Source organism: Diabrotica undecimpunctata, chromosome 1 (genome assembly GCF_040954645.1).
Source record: "Diabrotica undecimpunctata isolate CICGRU chromosome 1, icDiaUnde3, whole genome shotgun sequence".
In the NCBI taxonomy this organism is placed as follows: Eukaryota; Metazoa; Arthropoda; class Insecta; order Coleoptera; family Chrysomelidae; genus Diabrotica; species Diabrotica undecimpunctata.
In genome coordinates, this window is record NC_092803.1 from 140,903,694 (window position 1) to 140,931,269 (window position 27,576).

The 27,576-nt window shown below is 34.6% G+C and overlaps 1 protein-coding gene across 4 annotated transcripts in view; it reads right to left on the reverse strand.

Moving 5' to 3' along the window:
* Positions 1-27,576, reverse strand: part of fbl (pantothenate kinase 3 fbl) — a 121,676-nt gene that overhangs the window by 73,021 nt on the left and 21,079 nt on the right. For 2 of the 4 annotated variants that reach the window (XM_072520138.1, XM_072520135.1), the window contains exons 1-2: positions 24,429-24,577; positions 14,357-14,498 (exon numbers count right to left, since the gene is read on the reverse strand). In XM_072520138.1, the coding sequence (XP_072376239.1) occupies positions 14,357-14,480 (124 nt within the window). In that variant the 5' untranslated portion in view covers positions 14,481-14,498; positions 24,429-24,577. Of the gene's footprint in view, positions 1-14,356; positions 14,499-21,813; positions 22,134-24,428; positions 24,578-27,576 lie in introns of those variants that run through there. The other 2 variants (XM_072520137.1, XM_072520136.1) reach the window with 2 other exon arrangements.

Sequence of the window (27,576 nt, forward strand, 5' to 3'; positions counted from 1 at the left end):
GTTCAAAGACTGCCAACTTTTTAGTAGTCGACGAGTTAAGTGTCCATGCTTCTATCCCGTAAAGCAGAGACGAGAAAATATAACACCTTGCCAGTCTAATTCTCATAATTTCAGTTCTCTGGCCCAAAGTACCTTTCTCATTTTATTGAAGTTTGTTCGTGTTTTCTCTCTTCGAACTTTGGTTTCTTTTGAGTAATCGTTTGTGTGATTAATTATTGTGCCAAGATAATTGTAGTTTTCAACTTGTTCTAAAGTTTTACCGTTAATTGTCAGGCTTCATCATTATTTTGGGTTTTGATATACTCAACAATTTAGTTTTCTTGATGTTTATTGATAATCCATATTCTTCTCCATACTTAACTATCTTGTTCATTGGCTTTTGAAGGTCTTGGAGATTGCCTTCTATTATGATAGTATCGTCCAAATATCTAATGTTGTTAATTGGTGCAAGAGCTCTTTTTATAATTTCTTGAGAGTATACATTGAATAGTAGTGGTGACAATACACACCCCTGTCGCACTCCCCTTTTAATTTCGAACTCTTCTAATGTGTGTTCATTAATGCGTATGTGTGCTTGCTGTTTATATTATAATAATTCGAAGGTCATTGTGTTGTAATTGTTTTGCTTTGAGGACGTTATTAGCTCTTTGTGGCGGACTTTATCGAAAGCCTTGTTGTAATCTATGAAACAGACGTACATATCTTGGTTCACATCCAAGCATCTCTGGATTAGTACGTTGAATTGCAAAGAGAGCTTCACGGGTACCTACGGTTCTATGGAATCCAAATTGGGTTTCTTCAATATCCATATCAAGTATTTGGTAAATACGTATGATCTTTAAAAACATTTTAAGTGTGTGAGACATCAGGCTTATGGTGCGGTGGTCGGTGTATTCTCTAGCATTTTTCTTTTTTGGGAGACAAATAAATGTTGAGATCAACCATTCATTGGGTTTGTCACACGACTGATAAATTTCACTAAAGAGCTTTAAGAGGACATGCATGTACTCATTTTCTATTGAATGCTCGGATTAGGAGGTCCAAATATTCGAATTTTCTTCGATCTATAGTTACCAGAACCTCCGGTTCTTTTCCTATACAACGTAGCAATTCCACGTTTGTGACTCCATCAATCCAACTTGTTTTTAGTATTGTACGGTAGCACTACATCTCGAAGTTTTCAATATATTTTATGTTGTTCTAAGAGTCCAAGTCTTTACTCCGTATAATAGGTATTTTAGATACACAACCTCTTAACATTATAAATCGTAAAGAGATACTTATGTCTCTATTGCAGAAGAATTTTTTTATCTTAGTGAAAGTGGCCAGGGCAATTTTGATACTTGCAAACCTATTTTACAATTTTTAACATAAGTTTTTTAATCGCTAAATGATTTAATTTGATAAAATAAGCCTTGTCTTCAATTTGGTGCTTTCAGAATTCACGTAGACCTAACAGTTTATGCATAATAACGTTGTAGATAAAAGCTTTCTAGGATAAACAATTTCATTTTTGCAATAAATGTTAAGGACACTTCTTGAAATTTTTATAACTGAATACATGTGATAATTTCCCTATGTCCCCATTATAACGTTAAATTAAAGTATTTTGTGCATTTTTTAAATAAGTTATTACACATTTTCAAAAAAATAGACTTTTGAAGCTATTTTTGCAATACTCAAGCAACAAATTAACAAAATAATTTCACAATCTCTTTTTATAAAGAATTTTCTATGCTTTTTCAGAAAAATATTGTCACTTTTCTCACCATTAGTATCACCTTGTAGCATTTTATATTGAAGTCCCCTCATATACGTTTGAGAGATCTAAGAATGTTTTTGATGTAATTTGTTCCTATCGTACGTGTTGGAACCCAAATATTTTCAATTCTTTCTTAGCGTCGAAAAGTGATATAAATCATTTTAGAGTTGTTTATTATTTTAAAGATGTGTACTTTCTCAGCATTTTCTTTTAATGTTTTATTTGAAGTCGCCTTATAATTTTGGTACGTCGTAGAAATAGAATCTTCTGCGTTTTAATTCCTGTCAAGTGTTTGTTTATTTTCAACTTATATGAACGAATTTTTAAATTCGTCATCGGCATTCATGCTTGGGTCGCTGTAGGTGCAAGTGTAGATCAAATTCTTACTTGGTTCGCTGTGTGGATCACAAGTATGGATCCGCAAATTCACCGTCGAATTTGTGTTTTCCTGTTTTTGGCCCCTTTTTGTAGAAGTATGGAGCAGTGAAGCCTTAAATAGTTAGTGTATCCTAATAGTTGGGGGATTTGTGCAGTACACTGATGAAATTTTGAAGCAGTATATAGGATGTCCCACCAGTTTTGTTGTCATTTTCCTGTTTGATCCAACTCCATCTACGTCAGATCTTCGTTCCAGATTATGGAAATCGTTTCCCGTTGTTCCAGTAAGTTCCTGTTTGATTTTCAGAAGTTTGAGTGCAAAATTACTAGTGAAAAATCAAGGTAACATTTAATGTTTTAAATTTTAAAATAAAGACAGACATTTTTTTGCTAAAGTAATAATTGCTTTCATTGTTTAAAAGGATAATTTTTTTATTTGTAAAAATTTTTATATTTACCACAGTTTATACGTCAGTATTATTAGTAAGTTTTTGTAGCATCTCCTAAATTTGTAAATCAGTAGAACGCATGTAGGTTTTTTGTATTTTGCGACTATTGTGGTAATATTTTGTATTTTTTTGAGCATTCTTGTGTCCTCCATGTTTTGTAACTGTTTGTGGTAAGACACAATAAATGTTAAATTTTGTTTTTTAACATTTTGTCTATTCCTTTTTAACTAACCCTTTTTGAGTTTTATTTGAAAAAGATATGTTTTTTATGTTTAATAATTATATCTCCAGTTACAACGTGATGGTTATAATTAGGCACCTCAAAGTGGCGCTCTATATAAATTACTAGAGGTGTTTCCTGTTTCTTTCTGTTTTGTTTGTCCCAAGAGATTTGTATAAGTACCCCTTTATTTCATTTTTTTGTAGTTGCCCCAATCCAACCCCCTTGTCTTTTACTTATCCACGACCCCAGCTCTCCTACCAAAACCTGAGTGCCGTTCGCATATGTTTCGATTATTTTGCTTGCCCTTCTCCACCCCCAGTAGTTTCTTCCCCCAATTTTCTACCCCTTGTATTAATGCCCCGTGTGGTAGGCAAAATATTTCGTTACAACCTTTAGTATTTAAAATTAAATAGCAATCTTACATTGTTTATATATTGTTTATAAGTAAAAAATGCCGTTTAATCTTCTGCATATTTTTTATTACACATGTTGTTATCACTAAATTTATCAAAAGCAGTTGTTAGATACCTGTATCAAAGAATGTGACGAAAAAGACTTTTTATTTTCTAATTTCTCTAGTCTAATACGTGCTTAAATCTTAATACATAGGATTTCAGTGTTCCTGCTTATTATTCTCTCTTCACAAGGTTTTTTAAAATGAAGTAGCCGCTGTTAGTACTATCTGTCATTGGATATCATTATTTACTTTATTTTTTAAAATTCTGTGTATTTGAAAAATCAAAAGATGGATATTGACGAAGAGTTTAATTTAACTCCACCAGAAGTGGCAGAAACTGCAAATGAAATATCTTTAAGTTTACTGCCTGAAAAAAGCAGACTGTTGTACAAAAAAACATACGCTGAATTTATTGCATGGTGTGACGAGAGAATATTTTTCAAACATTGCAGAAAAAGGACTAATAGCAAGTTTGTGTTCCAAATATTCGATGCTAAAATCAACCTTAAGTTTAAAATCAAACATTGATATATCTAAATATAATAAGTTAATTATGTTTATCAAGAATAAAAGAACAGGTTATGTACCAAAGAAATCAAAAACACTTGAAAAAGAACAAGTCCAGAAATTCATCTCTGATGCTCCTAACGACGTGTTTCTAATGATAAAGGTAAACCAGTAAATTAAGTTTATATATTTAATACTCGTATTTCATAACATTTCATTTTGTAGGTTGCATTGATTTTTGGAGTGGCTGGTGCGTTAAGAAAGGACGAACTATTGAAATTAGAAACAAATAACGTTCAAGACTTGGGGTCAAAGTTTCTTGTCACAATAAAAGTATCAAAAACACACACAAATAGAATATTTACCATAGTAGATAACGAAGCAAATACCATTCTCAATGCGATCAAAAACTATATTTCCTTAAGACCGGCACACACACCACATAAACGATTTTTCATTTTTTATAAAAATAAAAAATGTTCCACACAGCCAGTTGGCAGAAATACGTTTTCCAAAATTCCTTCCGTTATCGCTAAATTCTTAAAATTAGAGCACCCGCATTTCTACACTGGGCATTGTTTTAGACGTTCCTCTGCCTCAATACTGTGTGACAGTGGTGCAGACTTTTCAGATATTAACTAGGTGGCTGGAAATCGACTGCTGTAGCAGAAGGTTATATAGATAATTCTATGCAGAATAAACTTGGGATGGCTGAAAAACTATTGGGACAAAATACCACTAAACCTTGTCAAGGCACTTCCTTCAGCAACACCGCTTCTTCTTCTATCACAGAATTTACAGAGGTCCAAGAAGACTTAAATACAAATTTGTCAAAATGCTATACAGCAGATAATCATTTATCAATACCTTCCTTTAATTTCAGTAATTCTACTATTTCCAATACTAATGTTTACAATAATAAAACTACCACTAAGGAAAATTAAACTTTGAATAAAGATAGTGAAAGCTGAAAAAATTGCTCTTTATTGATAAGTAAATAAAAATTTAAACTAAGATTTTTATTTCTGAAAAGTACGGTCGACGGAAAAGTTTTGTAACGAACTCGTGAATTAAAATGGCGTCGAAGATTAACGCGCTCGCTCCGCTCACGCGATAAAATATCTCCATTGTTAATCGCCCATATTAATACACTTGTTAGTTAAATAACTATTAACCACTAACCACTGCTGTCTGTAGCTGTCTGTATCTCCAAAAAATCTAATTTACACACTTCACAATAATTTGACCTGTTTTGACTAATCCTGCATCTCGCTATTTGCATTTACATCTACATGGAACAGATATTCGATAATTTTTAGTTTTAGCTGTGTTGAATACAATTTTTAATTACTCTCTCAAAAAGCTTGTTACAAAAATATATTTAACCAAAGTTTGACAATGTCAAGCCATACGTTTGACGTCATTCAACGTAGTGACTACATTAATGTGTTATAAACAAGAGAAGCTACAGCCAACCGTATTACATTTTTTTAAAGGCTCTATATTTTACGTCTTTAAAAATTGTATGTAATTAAAGTGTCTTTGACCAGCAATATATATTGATATTTTTCCAGAACATTTTAAAAAAGTTTTTTAACTTGTCAAACTTTCATTGCCTCCTGACAAAGGCATTTCTATAGTTTCTAACTATTTCTAACGAATTTCCACTGCATTTATCGTGACAGCAAAAATAGGGAGTATGGCGGCATATCATATCACGTCAGGAAAAATGGGTATTTTGTTATATTAGTTTAAAAAAAAAAAACGATATGTGGCACTCTGGGAGTGACCGAGGAGGGAAAGCATAACTTTCTTATCGTCTACGCACAGAGCGATGGTTTTTAATTCAATTTAATTCGATTTGATTATTTTATTTTAGTTTATTATATTAAGAAACACGCATGGGACTGCGTTTGCTACTCCACGTGGTGTCTGGTCGCGCGATCTGTCGTTACATTGCGTTTACATTGTATCAATCAATACATTCCATGCGTAGCCCGCGTTAAGAAAGATATGCTTCTAAAAATCTATCAATAAAGGTTCGCAAATGGCTTTTGTTATTTTTTTGCTACTTATTACTTACGAGCATTACTTAATCCGGAGAAAGGAAATCCGAAATAAAAGAAAAAATATTAGCAGCGAATAAAGCTTATTTTGCAAACAAAAGATTACTTAAAAGCAAAACACTGACTAAGAAAATTAAGATGAGCATTTATAACACCATAATTAGGCCAATATTATTATATGCAGGAGAAACAATGACGATGGTTAAAAAAGATGAAGAAGACTTAAGAATAGCAGAGAGAAAGATTATGAGAACTATACTAGGACCAATTAGAACAGAGCTAAATGAATATAGAAGCAGAACAAATGCAGAGATTAAGGAAGAACTTAAGGAAGACACCGTAACTAAAATAAAGAAATGCAGAGTTAGATGGTTAGGTCACATTTGGCGAGCAGGCGATGAGGCAGTGACATACGCAATGATAGAATGGAATCCAGGAGGAAGAAAGGGAAAGGGAAGACCGAGATCAAAGTGGCTGCAAGAAGTTGAAGAAGACCTCCAAAGGGCAGGAGTCAGAGGATGGAGAGGAAGAACTAGAGACAGGAAAAAATGGAGAGATATTGTCAAGAAGATAAGATAAACAAAAGAGACTGATCCACTCAAGAAATAAGATCTAGAAAGCATTCGCGGTTTAACCCCACCCTGGGGTGTACAGCCATTATATATATATATATATATATATATATATATATATATATATATATACCTGGGGTGTACAGCCATTATATATATATATATATATATATATATATATATATATATATATATATATAAATATTACTTACGAGCAAATGAGAAGAGGTGGAAAATAAAATACCCAAATAATAACTTCGAGCATTGCTCTCTATCGTTACTTTGAAGATTTAGAAATAGCTCGTCCTAAGACTTTTTTGCGTTTTTTAACTCTGCCTGTGTTGGTTGTAGGAATAAATTGAGTATCTCTACTCCCGATGTAACCGGTCGTAAGTCCATATAAAAGAGGAGGGATAGAGGAGTACAACCTCTATAAAAACCAGGATTCAGCTGTCCCGGCTGATAGAACCTTGTAAGGGACCTTTACGTAGGGTTACACATGAAGACCACAACGGCGATGAAGGTGGATGAGAAGACCAATCACAACGGCAAATTCGGCGGAAGTGGCAGCCCAATTCTGGACGTAGTAGAGAATCGTTAACCGAAAGATTACCGGTATAGGTAATCCGTAGAAGAGCTAAATTAGGCAACAGCATTGAGATGTAGAAAGTCAAGGGATGACTACCACATTAAAGATCCGTAAGGATATCCCCAGGGTACCACAATAGCTGAAAATCCAAAAGAAACGAACATACAAACAAACGACAATCCAAAAGAAAGTTCCGGGTACCCCCTAAGTGGAGAGAGAGCGCTAAGAATCCCCCGGTAAGCCAATAATGTACCAACAGTGAAAAGGATTGGTAAGGCAGGAAATATTATTCAAAAAATGACACGCTTGAACATAGATATTTTAAGGTGCAGTGAATTTCGATGACCAAATTCTGGAGTAATGAACACCATATCTATTATTTGGGAAATGGCACAACAAAAAAACAGAAGCGTAGCGATAGGTCTACTAAAAAAAACATGAACTGTTATCATGGTCGATTTTAACGCCTAAATAGGACAAGGCACAGTCGGGGATGTTCTGGGGACATGTGGTCATGACACAAGAAACGAAAGAGGACAAATGCTGATATAATTCTGTCAAGAAACGGATACGGTTCTAACGAATACATTTTTTAAATTACATCCAAGACGGCTTTATACATGAAAAGCATCCAGTGATAGAAGAAACCAAATTGATTTTAACAACATAAACAAAAGGTTTCGTAATTCTATCACTTCAGAAAAAACACATCCAGGCGCAGATGTCTTCTCTGATCACAATCAATTAGTTGCAAATATCAACATACGACTCAAAATAATTGATAATAAAACGAGGCCCAAAATAGATATGAAACTACTAAAAGATAACAACACTCAGGAAAAAGTAAAAACAGAGATTAATAAGAATTTTGCTAAAATTGTTGAAAGCACTATTAGCGGAATAGAACAGCATTGGAACGAAATGAAGACACCTATTACCATACTTTCGCATGAAAATCTTAAAACAAAAAAAAAGAAGAGCAAGAATGGATGACAAATAAAATATTGCAGATGATGGAAGAGAGAAGGAATGTAAAAGGTAGAAATGTCAATCTACGGGAAATAAAAAGAGCAAAAGAAATATGGCTAATAGAAAAATGTACGGAAATTGAAACATTACAATGCAAACATGACGATTTCCATATGCACAAAAAGATTAAAGGGGTACAGAACACCAGAAAACAATACAATATAGGCATAGTTGTAGACATCGAAGGCCAGATTTTGACTAGGATTGAAGACAAATTAAGAAGATGGAAAGAATACATGCAAGAATTATTCGAGGATACCAAAGATGGGAAATCACCAGGACTTAAAGAAGTGCATGGTGAAATTTTAAAGCTATTAGAGGCACACCAAATCACAAATTCAAACAATAATTCACAAATACTAAGCTATTCAACAACATATATGAGACTGGTCACTTACCAAAAGACTGGCTACTTAAGTTCCACTTTCCAAAATAGCTAACGCTAGGAAATGTGCAGAACATGATTAATTAGTGTGATGAGCCATGTACTTAAAGTACTCCTTACTATCATTTACTGGCGCATATACACCAAATTAGAAGAACATCAAGTGAAGTTCAATTTGGATTCAGAGCACTACTCGGAACGAGGGAAGCACTTTTCAGTTTGCAAGTTTACAGAGAGCCAGGGATGTCAACTGCGATGTATATGCATTTTTCATCGATTTCGAGAAGGCATTTGACAAAGTACCACATGGTAAATTAATCGGTATCCTAAAAACATCAGGACTCGGTGATAAGGATATAAACTAATATCAAACTTGTATCTTGAACAAAAAGCAACAGTGCGATTCGAAAATGAATTTTACGAGATCTTCATAGTTAGAAAAGAAATTCGACAAGGTTGTCTACTGTCACCAGCACTATTTAACGTAATATACTCTGAAAATATCTTTAGAGAAGCCTTGGACGAAACAGAAGATAATATTACAGTAAATGGCCAACTTATATAAACAATATTAGAAATGCAGACGATACCGTATTGCTGGCACATAGTTCACAGCGGCTCCTAAGGATGATAGATAATGTTGTAGAAACATGTTATCAATAAGGCCTAAAACTAAATTTTAAAAAGACAATAATAATGATCATTAGTAAGAAAACCAACATAAACGCCCAAATTACAATTAACGATACACCGTTAAAAAAAGTGGAGAAAACAAGCTATCTGGGCTGCAATATTAAGGATACCTAGGATCATAGATGCGAAATAAGAACTCGTATTGAAAAAAACTAGAAGCTTTTTTAATGGTCTTAGGAAGATCCTGTGCAACTTATCTGTCCTCCTCTACGGAGAAGAAAGCTGGAGTCTTACAGAAGATGCCGTAAAACCGTTCGAGGCATTTGAAATATTAAGGGTCTCATATATACACACAACTACTCTTCAGAGGCTAATAAAAGACAAGGAAATTATTAACACCGTAAAGAAGAGAAAATTGGCTGGCTTCGGCCACATTATGCGTTATAATAAATACTGACTTCTACAGTTGATTCTATCAAAATTGAGGGCAAGAGAGACAATGGACTTAGACGTACATCCTGGTTAGCCAATCTTAGGAAATTTCAACTGATATATTTCGAGCTGCTGTGAATAGAATAAGATGAGTTAATGAGGTTGCCAACATCACTAGAGAGGTACCTTTAGAAGAAGAGGACTTTTATAATACCTAATATACTAGTATAAATTTTATATATCAAATATATTGATCATTATCGTAATAAATTACTAAATACTAGTTGACAACTGAGTCAGTATTTAAAAATGAATAGTTCCATATGGAGTTTCTAATTTGTATGAAATTAAATACCAATAAACGCATATGGTTAATTTCAGATTAGAAAAATATGGTAAATTGTCGACAATTACTAATTATGTTCGCTATACCTGTTATCTTAATTGTATAATTTACCTCACAGTTAAAAACGTTTTTTATAGCACATATACGTCTTTTTTTTAACAATAACACTGTAATTGTATTTTCATAAAAACAATCACTTAGTTTTTTGTTTTATTTTTTAATAGAAATCTTTCTAAATCGTTACTTAGTCGGGTAAGGTTTTTTCTTGTTTTTCGTCTATGTATTGTTATCAAAATTGTTCCAGCAGATTTGTTAAGATAGTCATTCCACCATGTCATTTGCGGCCTTCCTCTTCCTTCCTTGTATTGTCATAGTCACCAAAATATTACCTGTTTATTCAACTTCTCACCATTTTGACGAATGAATGTATGTCCTACAAACGTCTATTTACTCTATAATATCTTCCATTTTGGTTACTGTTCTAAGCCATTCTTATCTTTTTTAAAGTTTAGTTATGTATGCAAAATTTGTCATTCTATTAATATTTGCAGCATTCCGAAGAGTTATTAATAACCAACACCTTTTTACTACATTTTAATGAACAACCACTCAGAAGTTTGTTAACATTGGTAAAAAAACATACTATGGCGCGGATATCAAGTCAGATAAAAAATCCTCGTCGGCAATATTTTATATTATAATTCAAGGGAATCCACAAACCGAAATCAATAAAATACGATCTAAAACAACTAAGACATAACGACACAAAACCGGAAGTAAAAGAATATCTAAAAAACAACATATTCCTACTAGAACCAACTCATGACGTAGAAGCAGAAATACCCTAAACCAATATCTCTGACCAAAAAGAACATTGGGAAAAACAATGGATGAACGACAGTATATTAAAGTTGATAGAACTGTTTAACCCAAAAGCTCAGCAAATTAACAAAGAAATTGAAACTGCAACCAGGAAAGCTAAAAACAAAATGATGAAAAAACTAAAAAAAATGTGACGAAATCAAGATACTAGAACGTAAACACGACTCATTTAACCTACACAAAAAGATCAAAGAAGCAGCCATGTTAAAGAAACCAAAACCGTCGGACTATTTAAAAGACATTCGAGAGAATCAGATAGATACTATAGGCACTTGAGAGGCGACTTTTGTAATACAGGTACTCTTGTAAACAGTATAAACAGCAAAGAGCGTCGTCTAATCAGCAGCATATTTCGAGCAAACTGCAACTGCCAGCGTGGGGTATCAGCTCACAGAAAATATAAAGATGAAAGTGCTATGCTTATTAAGGGTTTGTAGGCAGAGTTGTGAATGAAGAGATTCTATAAAGAATGGGAAAAGATTGCCAAATAACCATACTAATAAAATGATATAAACTTGAATATCTAGGCCATCTAGGTATCATGCGCAATAATCAACGATATAACCTGATTCAAATCCTAATAAAAGGAAATAATGTATAACGAAGAAGGGATCTTGTCATGATAATTATGGACAAAAATGTAAAGCATTCAGTCGTAGTCAGCTTAACAAACAAGGCAGTGATAGTCTATTTAGAAAACATGCAAGGTGAATCTTGCATATTAAAATTGATTTCTGGTCGAAATTTGGTAGTAATCTTAGATAAGAACTTATCCCTGAATAGACAACTACTTAAAAACAATTTCAAACGTAACTACAGCTTTATAACTTCAATAAAGCATAAATTACACCATTCTTCTTCTTCTCCTTAGCCTTCTGTCGTCCATGTTTGGACATAGGCCTCTCCCAACTCCTTCCATCAGTCTCTATCCTGAGCAACATATTTCCAATTTGTTCCGGCTATTCTTTTAATGTCATCAACCCATCTCATCTGTGGTCTTCCTCTTGGTCGTTTACTTTCGTAAGGTCTCCAATGTTGTATTGTAGTATTCCAACGTTGGTCCTTTTGTCTAGCAGTGTGGCCTGCGAACTCCATTTAAGTTTGGCAATTTTTGTTGCTATGTCCTCGACTTTTGTTTTGGATCTTACCCAGTCGTTCCTCTTTTTATCTGACACTCGTATACCTAACATTGCTCTTTCCGTTGTTCTTTCTGCTGTGGCTAGTTTATTCATGTTTGCCTTGGTTAGGGTCCAGGTTTGACATCCATATGTCATGATAGGAAGGATGCATTGGTTGAACACGTTGCTCCTCAAGTATTGGGGTATTTTGCGGTTCTTAAGTATACAACTAAGTTTTCCTCCAAATCCTGCCCATGCTAGTCTTGCTCTTCTAATAATTTCCGCACTTTGGCTCTCTTTGTCAAGTCTAAGGATTTGGCCTAGGTAGATATATTCCTAGATTTGTTCTATCTCACTGCCATTTATAGTTATACGTCTGCGGTCATCTTTGTTTGTCATTATTTTTGTTTTTTTTTTACATTCATTTTCAGGCCGACGTATTGTGAGCTGGCTGCTAGTTCCCCCATCATAATTTGCAGTTTCTCGAATGTGCCCTCTATAATCACTATATCGTCAGCGAATCTGAGGTGGTTTAACTTGTTGCCATTAACGTTAATGCGAAAGGTTGACCAATAATTAACCACCCACCTGTATTATGCATCACCCTGTTTGTTTACATTAACTATAGCTTATCAACTGTTTCATATTCTGTCAAGTAGGTACGCTGGCAATTAATCAAACACTATACCCTTGTTTCCTAAATTTGTGTCACCGAAGAGTTTTTGGAATGTTTTTGCGATTGTGTTACCGCGTTAACATTTCCTGTTATTTTATGTAATAGTGTGCGAATGACGTTTAATTTGAGATTTTAGTGTTTAATTATTGTTTGTGACTAAAGAATGCCACTTGAGTTGCAAAGGGCAGTAGCTTTAGCTGATGCTGGGTACAGCCAACGTCGTATCGATGTACCCCGAACTGCGGTAGAGGATGCTATCAGATGATTTCGGGAGACAGGTTCACCCGCAGGCCAGGTCAAGGCTGACATCGAGGCACTGCAATTATAGATAACCGCTTCATCGGTAGCACCGTGTTGAGAAATTGCTTTTGCACTGCTCCTGAAGCTCGTCGGCAAGGCGAGAAATAGTAGTATAGTAAACGTACCATTGGAAGAAGACTGGCAGAAAAAAAATTGAGGGTTTTCCGTCCAGCTAGCCCCCCACAACTGTCCCCACAACACCGTACAGCTAGACTGGAAGAACATATTATTCTCAGATGAGAGCAGAATAGTTCTAAGACGTCCAGATGGACGTCAGCGTGTCTACAGACGTCAAAATGAAAGGTTTTCTCCATGCACTATAACCGAAACATTAAGACACTAATGGGCTAATCTTGCAGTATGGCAACGTGCATTTTCATGCATTAATCTAAAGTTTTCACCAATGAACGGCATGACATGGCCTTGGAGAACTTCTTCCACGTCTCTTAGAACATTCACACTGCCTCTATCGAACACAACAATATCAATACGAGCTTTGTAAGAGATACCTCCCCAAGGAGGTATCTCTTATAAAGCTCGGCTCTCTATACCTCGGCTTACCGAGCAGGGTCAATAATGATTTGAGTTATCTCTTACAAAGCTCGTAGTTGTTGTATTGTTGTGTTCGATAGGGGCAGTGTAAATGTTCAAAGAGACGTGGAAGAAGTTCTCCAAGGCCATGTCATGCCGTTCATTGGTGAAAACTTTAGATTAATGCATGAACATGCACGTTGCCATACTGCAAGATTAGCCCATTAGTATCTTAATCAGGTCAGGATTCAAGTTTTACCATGGCTGGCACACAGTCCTGACCGAAACCCGATTGAATAAATTTGGGACAAGATACTCTCCTACGGAGAGCTCAAGACGGCTGAGGTAGAGAAGTGGCATAATATCCCCCAATCACATATCCATGATATCATGAATGGATTGCCGAACCGGCTCTAGAAGTCCTAAGGGCAACACCCATTATTAATTCTCATAATTTTTTTAATTAGGCTATGAATTTCAAAATTATATTTTTGAATTTTCTTCGAACATTGGATTGTTGCTAAGCATCGCTTGATAAACGACTTTTTTTCAATAATTTTATTGTTTTCTTTTTATCAAAGGTAGTTTTCTCCGTATTTGTCATAAAATGTGGTCCAAGATTGACAATTTCTGCAAACTGAAAGAAATACAAGGTGTGCGGTTAATTGTGCCGGTGAGTGTATACTAATGCGCGACTTTGTATAAACAACGCAAGCCCATATTTAAAGCAAAAAGGTAGATAGAAAAAAATCAATTAGTCTCGCTGATACAGTTTATAATGTAGTAGCAACACGACCTGGGCCAACTTATACATATATACATATTAAGTTATAAAATGAATTAAAAAGTACAATCCGTCTTTTATTTGAAAAAGTCTACATGGAAAATCCGTTAGGCTAATGCAGCGGGAGACCGACACTACATGGCGACCCTGCCATCCCAACACCACAATTTTATGTTATATAAAGAGTAATAGTGTACTGAAAACGAGTTAGCAACCAGTGAAAGAAAGCCTACTTACACAAATTGTGGACTGTATGAGCTTCATCGACACCGTTAACTTCCATTGGTGGATCCGTGTTTTTCTTAGACATTCTAGCTGCTATTACACCTTTTAAACAACCTTTACAACTGTGTGGCGCCATTGAAAAATGTCGAAGAAACTGTAACAAAAAAAACATTGTCAATTACAAAGACTTTTGATTACCATTTACATATTTTCAACTAAACAATGAAACATGTAGTAGGTAGTATTACTAAATACAGAATATTATAATTACTCGAACAACATCGCGTCGTAATCTTTTATCACATTCGCTGCTTTTTTCTAAACATGCATTTATACGTCTTGTGTGTGTCCTAGATGTTGACTTAAGTGCAAGCCCACTTGCCACAGCTGTTTTTAATTATAAACATTTATAATTTTATGTGATCGATTACCTTTAAGAAATCGTACTCTTTGGTGCAATATGTTTATATCCGAATTGTAAGTTAAGGGAAATAAAATCTTAAGAAATTTAATAAATCCTAATAAACTAAAAGCAAATTGTTTTACATGCGTTCGAATTGAAACGAGGTTAATGCCGAACGTGATATTGGCAAAACAATCAATAAACAAATGTGAGAAATGTTATTGTAAATAGTCAAATATTTATTATAATCGGCCTTGTAAGCCACACATTTAAAAGTGACGAATTTAAATACAAAGCGTTCATATTGCAACCCAGTGAATGCTATCGCTGACCGTCGTAATAGTCGCAACCGCGACCTATATGAATTGTGTACACGTTGAAGTTTGCCATAAACAGAAATTTCAACCTAACCTCAGTAAGACCAGTGTAGTGGAAGCCCAACGCCAGAGTATTATATACAATATTATGGATATAATGCGGAGGAAAATAATTCTTTTGATTCTTTTCGATTTAAGTCGCCAAAAGATAAATTTATAAATGAAATGGCTTAATTTAAAACAAGAAGAATCTGGTAATTTCGGTTGAGTATAAAAGTATTGATAAGATAAAGTATATGGATAGGTGACTTAGGTTGGTTAGGTGGTTAAAATTAATCACATAATATCTATCGATACATGACAATATGTTGCCTTTATAATTTCCAGTTTTGCCAACTGATCGGCTTTTTAATTTTTTATCATTCTTATATGCCTTCTATCCAAACAAAAGTAATATCTATATTATTTAGGAAGTTTTTATTTAATGCCGTATATTTTGGATATTTCATCCCCTCATATTTGGTGCTCTGACGAGAAATTAATGCAATTTGCGAATTTGAAAAAAAAATTGCATTTTTAATATTTTTTTTATATCAAAATGTTAGCTTTTTGGATATCAAATAATTGTCGATACACTAGAAACACATATTTTGGGAGTTTATAAAACATGATGCAACTGACTCCATATAAATCAATATCATATCAATCGTAAATCAATCAGTGTAGTTTTTTTGCGAAAGCCGTATGCTATAAGCCGGTGGCGCTGCAGCCAATTGACTTATTTACCTGTACATCTTAGATTTATTCATGATACCCACTGCATAAGTCTGGTATTCTATACAAACTCGTAAAGGTCTAGTGGTTGGGTGCCAAATGTTTTTGGAATTTTTTGGTAAGCCCCCAAGTTTAGTCTTTATGAAATAGTCTCATTGTGTATAGGTGGTACTGACTAGCGAACATCCAGTATGGAAGCCTGTGTTTAAATCTAGGCTTTTTCCGGTCACAGATGGTGCTTTTTGGCACTTTTAAGGCCGACTCTGGACCGAATTATAGTGTAGTTAATCCTCTTCCGGCAAGCTTATCAGCTCTTTCATTGCTGTGTATTCCCCGATAACCTGGTACCCATACCAGTGTGCAACAGTGTTATGTTCCAGCACTCTATTGAGTCCTTTTTGGCATTCTTACACCAGCCTATCATTTACTTCATGAGAGAAGCTGAGAGCCCCATAGCCGTTTGACTAATGTAAATAGTAGTTATGTGCAGTGCAGACTTTGGCCTTTGTGTATCGTTTCCCAAGCTTTTTTTCGTCTGTATAGAGGGGTTCTGGAATCTTCTAAAGTTTAATACTGACCTTAGTGCAGGATTCGTTCTTCGTAGTCCTGGCGATAGTTTCCGAGGTACTTTAAAACGACCGCTCGTCGCCGAGTCTACGCCGAACGCCTACCTGCTAAACCAGACCCTCCTCTGTCATCCTCCTCAGGCCGAGCATCAGCTTCCGAAGCATTATCCACAGACTGTCAGCAAGGAGGCTCCCTGCCTCTGTTTCCCCTTTTTTTTGCTCCTAAAAACTGGCTTTTTTTTGCACGTAGAAGACCATCATCGCTCCTAGTACGGCATACCTCCCAGCCGAGCATTTTCTCCTTCCCCACAGTCTAACTCACTACATGGATATACTTGTGTACACTAGTCCAACCTGATTTATTTTCAATCATTTCTTTCACTATAACAAAATTGACACTTGTCTCTGTTTCCATTCTGTTCCTTTCTACTTTCCATCTGTTGCACTCTAAACATCGTATATGTCACAGTGTCACTCAGTATAGGCATTCATCCGTGCCATCCTTTCCGAACCTAGAGAGGTAGACTCTAAAACACCCTTGTTTTGTTAGCACCTGCATTAGGAAATAATCCAGTCGCCTGTGACCACAGTCCAGACATGTGCAGTGCAGACTAGTTCTCCAAAATCGTCTTGTTTAATTAATTATTTCGAACTCTGTGTATTATTATGGCTTTGTATTTCAATTAATTGCTTATAACCCATGCGAAACATCATTTATTTCAATCAAAGCTTCTGCAAGTAGTGAATTCTTCTTAATCCTAGAACTACACAGTGGGATCTGAGAAACCCAGACGCATAAATCGCTCAACATAAGTGGCGCATGTGTGCATTTTTTAACAATCCGTTCCACGTAATTTTAGTTTTGAGCCGACTTGGTTAAGATACACGAGCTACGCAGAATTTGGTAATTCTACACTTTGTTTTACGATTTGAGTGGAGCTATGAATACTTTAGATCCAGTGTGCAGTTAACGGTTGTTAAATTTTCTAAGTGTTTTTTTTTGTTATTTGTTAGGCTATGGCTCCACGAGCGACAGATTGTCGCTAGTAGTAGCAGTAAAATTACGGCGGCAGTAAAGCAGTAAAATCATGGCTCCACGAGCGACAGTTTACAGCGGGCATATCGCCGCGTTTTGGTCTTGTAGTGGCTCCATGAGCGTTAATATGACGCAGCTACAATCAGTGGCATCTTGTCCGTTTATATAGTGCCCGTGTATATAGCAGATAAAATAAATAAATAAATAAGTAAAATAAATTTAGACCAATAATACAATAATATAGTATGGATAATCTATCATTTCAACAAAAAGTTGTTTTAATATTGGCATTGCGCCGTCGACGTAGGGTTAAAAAAAAGGAAATGGTGGATTCACCCTGTTCTAGTGCCTAGACAGACAGAGGGAAATTTTTTTCTTTTACACAACAAATTAAAAGAATATCCTGACAAGTCTTTTGAATATCACAGGATGTCAGTGTCTTCTTTTAATTTTTTATTATGTGAAATAGAAGATATACGAAAACAGGATACATCAATGCGTGATAGCCTAAGGCCAGAAGAAAAATTAGCAATTACCTTAAAGTAAGATTTCAAATTACATATTTTATAATCCTATACGTATCTACCTAAAAATAAAATATTTAACTATTTAACTTTCATTAGAATAAAAAGGGGCCGCCACCACTTCTTACCTCTGCGTATTCTGTAATTCGCTACTGAATTATCAAGTAGATCGACGGCTCCCATATATGTCTAGTATATTAATTTATCATATTGGGTTGATGTAATGAATCTTTCTTTTCCAATATCTAACCTGCTTTTTTATGTTACAATAATTATCGTTATATTATTATGAATCACGCCAAGCTATCGAAAACGAACATTAGTACTGTAGAATAATAAAATTTTACTATAAACAATAATTATTAAAATTTTATTTATATGCCATGATTAGACAACCACTTATATAGAAATGAATCACCAGTTCGAAGAAGGAAATCCAAAAAATAGATTTTCGGGAAATCAATAAAATCTGTTTATTCTCTCTATTCAATTTTTTCTTGTTTAATAATGGCATCTACTATAAAGTACAGTTTGATACGGTTAATTGGGATCGAAAAAAAAAAACTATCCATTGATTTTTGTTATCTAGAATACCGATAAAGAAAATATTGGATTTATTTCTTCCTTAGAACTTATAATTTTTTGTTATTATTTGAGACAAAAAATTGTATGAAAAAACTGTAAAGTAATTTATAAAAACAAAGAAACAACTTAACAAACACAGAGAAATAAAAAAAACAAGAACAAAAATATCCGATTAAATGAAAATTACCGCTACAAGCGACAAATTATTGCTAGTGAAGCCACAAACGCGCTGCAAATTACTGCTAAAAAATAGGTCCGGATCTATTCGAACGCGACATGACATTGATGACGCCTCTCGGTCTCGAAACGAAGCGACAATCTACAGCGGGTGGAGCCACTCAGTATCACTGCTGTTGTTTTCATTTATCAAGCTACATTTTACTGCTACTGCTAGCGACAATCTGTCGCTCGTGGAGCCATAGCCTTAGTGTGACAAAGTTCAAGAAAGACAAATATCGTCCACTGATGGAAAAAGAGTTACAAGGGGAAGTTTTTGGAGACTCATCAGATGAAGATGATAACTATATTCCTAAAGAACATTCCAGACACTGATAATGAACTGTGTAAAGAAGATGAAGAAGGAAAAAGACACTTCTGTATCTCACAAAGAAATGTAGCCAGTATATTGGGAAAGAATAGACATCGTTGGACCATACAGGACCAGAGTGCCAAGACGCCAGGACTTTTACATTTGTCTGATTCAAGAAAAGAAGCAGGATATGTTAAAAACCCTTTTGATTTTGGACACTACTGCGCTACATAGAAATCAAGAAATTATTCGGAAAGTCAGAGTAGCTTGCCTATAGAAATCCAAGCATTTATTGTTTTGCTGTATCTCGCTGGTACATTGCGAGTTGTAATTTAGGTGAACTTAGGTCAATAAAATACGGCAGTGGACTATTTTAGCAACCAAGCCCCAACAAAGATTTCAGTTCATAGCTATGTGTTTAAGATTTGACGATAAAAAAACAGAAATGCTAGAAAATTAGTGGACAAGTTTACTCATATTCGCCAAATATGAGACATTTTTATAAATACCTGCAAGTGATGCTACACACCCTATGAACACTGTATCTATCTGCCTTTTTTCCAACAAAAACAAAAACCTAAATTATAAATTTTTTTCATAAAGTTAAATATTATTCAGCAATTTTTGAACTTATACTTCTATACGTGAAATCTGTGAAATCATTACATATGTAAGATAATGAGTAAGAGAGAGAGAGACATAAGATATATTTTCTCTCTCTTCCTCGCTCGAATATAAAAATGTTCCTTTTGTATATATATTTAATATTATATATATATGTGTTATATATATTTAATATTATATATATATAATTTAATATTTATTAATATTATTATTTATGTGATATGTTTTGTATTATTTATTAAATGTTTATAATTATATTAGTCTTTTGTATTTCAAAATATTAATCTCAATAAATCACTGTATGACCCAGAACTGTCAATTTTGAAATACGTTTGTGTCATGTCCTCGGTAGTATAGTAGTCAGTATCCCCGCCTGTCACGCGGGAGACCGGGGTTCGATTCCCAGTCGGGGAGGACATTTTTATTAATATTATTACATGGTAAATTAAACATATGCGTAAATAGAAAAGTTATGTATATTATTGTCATTTTTAAATACTTATGAATATTGCATTTTAATTTGTATTGTATTATTATATTGAATTATGTTGCAGTGTATATAAAAATATACATTTTCATCAAAATATTGATTCAATCCTTCATTTACTCTACTCCTATTACAGGTCAAATGTTGTTTATTTATTAATTGTTAGTAAGTTGTTATTAATTCTGTTATGTCTCACCTATAGCATTACATATGTAATGATTGTGCAGATTGACTCCCAAATAAATTTGTAACGGCGAATGCGTGTATAGAAGTGTAACTTCTACCGGCAGTCCCACTGGACTGCCACACCCGTTTTTTTTTTTTGACGTAAGCAATCAACTGATGGTGATATTGTATCAGTCATGTGAAAATTAATCATAGTTCGTCGAAGTAAACTCTCATCAAATGGGTCCATTGAAAAGTTAAATTAGGTTTGCAGTTTAGAAAGGAAGTAATTTTATTTTTTTTTTGATGTGATGGGGGTCGGCGGAGGGGTAAAAATAAGCTTAAATTCAAGTTTGTGGGGTCGAAACCATTGTCTCCTGGCCACCATCTTGGAAAAAGGGGTGCAAAAGGTTTTCGCACCGTATCTCGTAAACTAGCAACCCCACAGAAAATTTTATCAGCAATTATTTATTGCAAATTAAATTGTCTACAAATTTATTTAATCGTAAAATAGAAAATACCAAAGTTATAAACAAAAATAATTAAAAATTTTTGAACACATTTTCTATTGGGCTTTTTACCTTTTTTGTGGCCATTAAGGCTTAATTTGAACTTAGACTATTAGGCTTAGTTTTCTATTATATATATTTTTTATTCATATAATTTATCATTTTGTTAACATTCTTATGTTATTTTATTATTAGTTTATTATCTACCTTTTTCCCGACCACCGATGAGGTAGAGTCACTGACAATTTTCAGGTGAGATAATATTGAGCATTATATATTTAAAAAATTTTCCAGCTATTGTTTTTTCATTTTCTTTGATGGTCCAGGCTGCGGTTTAAGATCTAATTCAGTATCGAAGGTTAATGTTTACAGGAATGAAGAACGGGAGTTAGAATGGGCGTCATTGTGGGTACTAATTCATCTTTGCATTTTCCGAGTAATTTTGATATTTCCATGATGTTACTGCAGGTTTCACCAGAACAATATTGAGGCACACTGCAGAGCATTTGAGGCCTACTTTTCAGTAACCACACATACTTCCACAGTTTTCCTTGCATCTGCAGAAAATTAATTTAAGAAGTTCGGGGAGTGCTGGAGTTTTGATTGGCATTAAAATTTGTCCATGCTTTTTCCAGCCCCGATCTTCAAGGTCGCAGTGTTTCCTGGCGATAAACCCTAAGACAGTCGAAACCCATCAATCTTCAACCGGATGAGTGCCTTCTTCAAGAGCCCTAACCTTTCTCTTGGTATAAAAGTAAGAATGATGCGATGCTACGTCTTCTCTGTCCTTTTGTATGATGTTAAATCTTGGACCTTGAACGAAGATATATGCAGAAGATTGGAAGCATTTGAGATGAGGCTATATCGGAGTCCCGGAATACATTATTATATACAATACGGATACATTATGCGAAATGAATTCAGATATACCCTCCCACAAACCATCTTACCAAAAAATATTTGGAAACCTATCGGTTTCCATCGACAGATCGGCAAATCTCGAGACAGTCGTACTACAACTGGCTCGTCATTCAAGGTGAGCTTTGTGCTACGTCTACTCTGCTCCCAAATCCTGAAGTGTACCCACCACTGTATCCATGTGATGCATGTTATACGGGAAGTGGTGCCTAACCGAATTTTTAGAGATGATTTTGCAAAATCTGGAGGATTATAGACGTGGCAAGTTATGAGCGCACTGCGATGCCTGGACGTAAGGAAAAAGGTCCAGATGCTCCAGAAGAGATCTCAGAAATTAGTGAGTTTTCTCAGTCTACAAAGTAAAAGGTTTATGGTAATTTACACAAAATCTTAATGAGCTTGTAATCAGGGATCTCAATTTAAAACTGATTACTTTTAAACTTTTTCATAATTTTTGGGCGAAAACAAGTTTCTTATCACCATAAAGAATTTATGTACAAACAATAATTATCTTCTATAAGACAGCCTTATAGAAGCAATGAATGACAGCAGAATTGACCGTAGGTATAGTGAACTTTACAATATTTACACAAATGTCACTATGACTGTTAAGATACACGATAAAACCCGACCAATTAAAATAAAACAAGGGATAAGACAAGGAGATACATTGTCACCGAAATTTTTCATAAGGGCATTAGAGTATGCCTTAGGAGTAACAATAGACATTGTCCTTATCACAGATAATTTAGGAGAAGCCACATATATGTTAAATGAATTGGATTTTGCATGTTCGAAGGTGGGTCTCAGAATGAACTTGACCAAAACTAAGTTTATGACAAATATGATCCCCAATAACCATTTAACTATGCAAGATAAAGTGGTAGAACTGGTGGAGAAATATACGTATTTGGGTCATAAATAAGAATCAGCAGGGATAACCAAACATGCGAAATCCAAAGACGAATTACTTTAGCATGGGCAGCCTTTGAAAAACTGCGAGACACACTTAGGGCCAAGATACCAATTAGCGTTAAAAGAAAAGTATTTGACCAATGCGTATTACCGGTCTTGACCTATGGGGCGGAAACTATGACTCTAATAAAGACTACGGATTCGAAATTGAGAATGGCACAGAGGCGAATGGAACGGTCTATGCTGGGAGTGACGTTACGGGACCGAATAAGAAACGAAGATCTGCGAAGAAGGATGAGTATTGCTAATGTTGTGGAATGCATAGCCGAACTAAAATGGAACTGGGCAGGCCATGTAGCGAGAATGCATGACTCACTATGGACGAGCAAAATTACAAATTGGAGGCCAAGAGCAGACAAACGTAGTAGAAGAAGACCATCTCTCAGGAGTATCACCAAAAATTGGCAAAAAAGAGGAAAAGATCGTAAAGAATGGACGGGTTTACGGGGGGCTTATGTCCAGCAGTGGACATGATAAATGAAGACTTGATGATGATGACTAAGTAAAAATTAACAGGAAGCAAGATTTTCGCAAGTGTGTAAGAGTGTATTTGCGGCAATTATAAAAAGTAAGGTTTTTAAGATTTGTCAGTATAAATAGAGTGGATGAAAAACCGAGATATGCAACAATTTAATAGTAAATTAGACGAAAGAGTTAAGAAATCTAATACTCGGACGAAAGTCTACTGGCAGCACCTCCTGTTTACAATTTTTTTTCAGTTTCAGCCGCGCTTGTGACAAATAGAAAAACAAACAAAGAAAAACTGCCGGTATAGTTTCAACAACGAATATAAATTGGATTGAGCTAATAATAATAGAATAAAGAAAAAAATAATAATTAATTGAAACTTAAAAAGGCTCAAAAAGGCATAAAAGAGTATAGCATAGAAATAGATTAAGAAAAAAAAACAAAATACATTATTTGAGAAAAGCACAACAACCAATAAATGCACAGATACTCGTTGCTACAGATTCAACTTTACAACAAGCTTTTCCAATTTCACTTGAGTCCAAAACTGAATATATTTTGGAGACCAGGGACAAATGCATGAAAAAGGCTCGAAGATAAACAAATTAAACATGCAGTAAGACAAGAGCAAAAAAAAAACCAATAAATCTGGAAGAATTAAGGAGTTAATAAAATAAAAGTAAAAGTGAAAAACGATACAGCCATTTATAAAATCATCTTGAGACACTATTATATGGAACCTACTATAGTACCTTGCTAACAACTCAATTGCGATGGCTGAAACATACACGTGAATCTACATGAAAAATGAAATGTCTCAAATTGACCTAACAGAAAGGTTTAGATGCTGAAAGAAGGAAGGGAGAAGCTTCAATCATTTGATCTTTACATATACGTCTAGAGGAATTCTGGAAGCAAAGACAACATAATTAATATTAATTGTTTTGGGCAATACGTGAAGTCAAATCAAAAGAATAAGCTTTGTACATGTACATATAATAAAAAATGACAATAAATATGAAGAGATAAATAATCCTTCAAGGACAGATTCTTGAAACGAAAGGATATACAAAAATATCTTGGTTAACACTGCACAATAGTCAAAATAAGATACTTATTTATATGCTAATCATCCAGGCAATCTATGTAATCAGATTTTATGCACATCTCAAACTAGTTATACCAACAAAAATCCAAAACTTACTTGACTTCTACACGTTTTAAATGTAAGCAGCTAGTAATCCAAAATGCAGCACCTATCAATAAATTTTTATCCAAGGATAATCTACAATCACGAAAGGAAGTATAACATGTACATGACTGAGGAGTAAAAAGTTACTAAAGTCCAATATACTATTTGTCCTTATTTAAAACTTTGAAAAGCAATAATTACTGTTGCCACTTTCGACCTTGACCTTAACAATCATGTAATAAAAATGTGGCAGTTAGGCCAGGAGCTGGACAGGGAGTAATCGAGGCAAGGCAACAGCGCTGTTTTCAACCGGCGACAAATTTTTACAATTAATTTGACGATTGATTTTTACCGGGATTATTTTTATCACGGCTATTAAAAAGTTATCTTAATTAAAATTTTAGTACAGGAAGAATTTTTTACTTTCTGCTAATAAATATAATTCTAGAACAATAACTATGGAAATTTATGTTTATCGGTAGGCGTACCCTCGTAGAGTTAACCTTTCGATACTGTTGCCGTAAAAGTACGATTTTCATTTGCAGCTTTGATGAGCGAGCGCCGTACTATTACGCAAATTAATCTCCGTCGTTCAGGTTCGGTCACCGTACATTTTTAAGTATTTACATCTTTGAAGAGCTATAATCGTAATAGTACGTTCTACATTGTCCATCTTGCTTACTAGTATCGTTCATATACGTTAAGATCCACAAATACACCAGACTGATGCCGTACATACGCGGCAGCACATCACCCACCCTAGCGTCGTACTTTCTGAATACCGTTTTTTACGAAAACAAATTCCATTACTTCAATAAAACGAATATAAACAAACTGCCGACAAACGAAAAACCACTTCAATATAAAGAATGTAAACTACTGAGGGACAGTCTCAATCGCGAAGTGCAAAATTTTCCCGGCGCCGTATATGAGCAACACGCAACCGATACTTGGCCCGTAGCGAAAGGGTTAAGGCAGAAATTAGAAGCAATTTTGTATCTGACAACTATCTATATTCGATGTAATCACAATCTTTGTGTTAACAGATTTAGATTAATTATAGTGACGGTTGCTGTCTTATTCCTTTTATGCCTGGCTGTATAACAGAAAGTCTAAGCAAAAAACTACATTATATAGTTTAACTGTCCAGAAAAGTGGACCAAAAACAATTACACGTGAACAGATACCCACTTTTCCTTATTGAGACCAGGTATCACTCGCCTCCTAGGCTCGCTATCGCGATTGAACGGTACCACGGCTAATGAACATGCTGTCGGAAGATAGAAAGATGATCATGCACTTCGTATGCTATTTCTTAACTGTCAATACATTCTCTACCATCATCTGATGAGACGTAAGTAAAGCAAAACATGTCAGAGTATGTCCCGAGCACAAAACATCAGACAGAACTTTTTCTTCTTTTACATCTTAAATTTTTTGTCAACGTCTCGTATTCTCCTGGAACGCTCAATATCAAATCAGTTTATCCACGATTAAAATCGCGACAAAAACTGAGTGTCGTTCGCATGAGGTATCCTTCTGATAACTATTCGTTCCAGCTTTTAGCAGCTCCAGAAAAAGTTAGTAACAGCAGTTTTAGCTTCAAAATCTTTGTTTTGTAAATCTTATCATTATGAGCTTTAAGTTGCAATATCTGGTATATTTTCTTTAATTTATTCATTACTTGCTTATCGTACATTCATTACAGACGGACCCTAAGTTTCTTCTGTTTATTAATCTTTTCACTAAATGATATTTGTTCTTAGGAGGTTTATTTTATATCTTCTCAATATGTATTCAGACCTTACCATCTATACTTTTATTACTCTGACAACGTAGTAATTTTTCATCTAGTTTTATAATATATCACTAGAAGTTTGAGATTGTAAATAAATTAATATATCTATGGTCCATTGTGATCAATGGTATAATAACTCTACACAACGGAGGGAATATAAAAAGGGATTCTACTAGCGGACGAGTGTTTCTCGGAAACATTAAATATTTCTACTAACAGGTTCAAATAATCTAATAATCTTCGAAAAAAGAACAACATGCAACATTGTACAACATGCCACAACGCTATTTGGAGAACACGATATAACTTTAAAGTCTATAAGAAATATAAACAAATAGTAGATAGCATGTAATATCCTTCATAAAATAAATAGGCTAGGATGTACAAGACTTGTCACGAACGAATGAAAACTATCCTTTCAGACGAAACCTGTTATATTATATCTCACAATATATCTCACATTATTTCTCACAATATAACCATATTGTGAGAAATAGAAGTAGGTGCAGGCCAAGACTGAGGTCAAAGGATGGTGTATACGAAAACTTGAGCAAGATTGGCGTAACCAATTGACAATAGTTGAAAATGCACAGAAACCACTGACGAAAGAGGTCCAGGCCAACTAGAGCTATAGTATGTTATAGTATTACGGCCTAAACGGCCCAAATCTTAGTAATATAATGTAATAATAGCTATGCTATTTGTGGCCGATACCATCGAGTAAAGCTGAGAAAACACTAAGATATAAAAAAAGAAAACCCCATGGTTTAGCGAGGAACTGAAGAAAAGAAGAAAGCCTTTTTACAATATAGAACACAACAAACATAACAAGCATATAACCACTATAAACGAATCAGAAATGAAACGAATACTTTAGTCAGGCAAATAAAAAGGAAACACTGGCAGAGCTTCTCAAAACGGGATCGAACATGACTTCTGCGGAACACAAAAAGAAGTACGGAGACTGATCGGAGGATACAGAAAAGAGATAAATGAACTAATAAAAACTAAACCAATTCAGAAGGAAACATGGGCAGACTACTCTCGATCCCCATTTGCTAAAGGTGTCGATAATAAACTAGCAGCACCAGAAGTGACGACAACGAAGAAATAAACATTGAGGAGGAAGAGGCAAAGGAAGCTCTAAGGAAATTAAAAAATAGAAAATCACCAGGGGAGGTCAGAATGCCGAATGAACTCCTAAAGTACGGAGCACCAGATCTGTCAACAACTATTAGAACTGATCCAAAAAATAATAGTACAAAACAGTATACCACAAGAATCGAGATCAAGCATTCTAATACCTCTCTTCAAAAAGGGAGACAAATCGGACCCGGATAATTACAGAGCAATTAATTTATT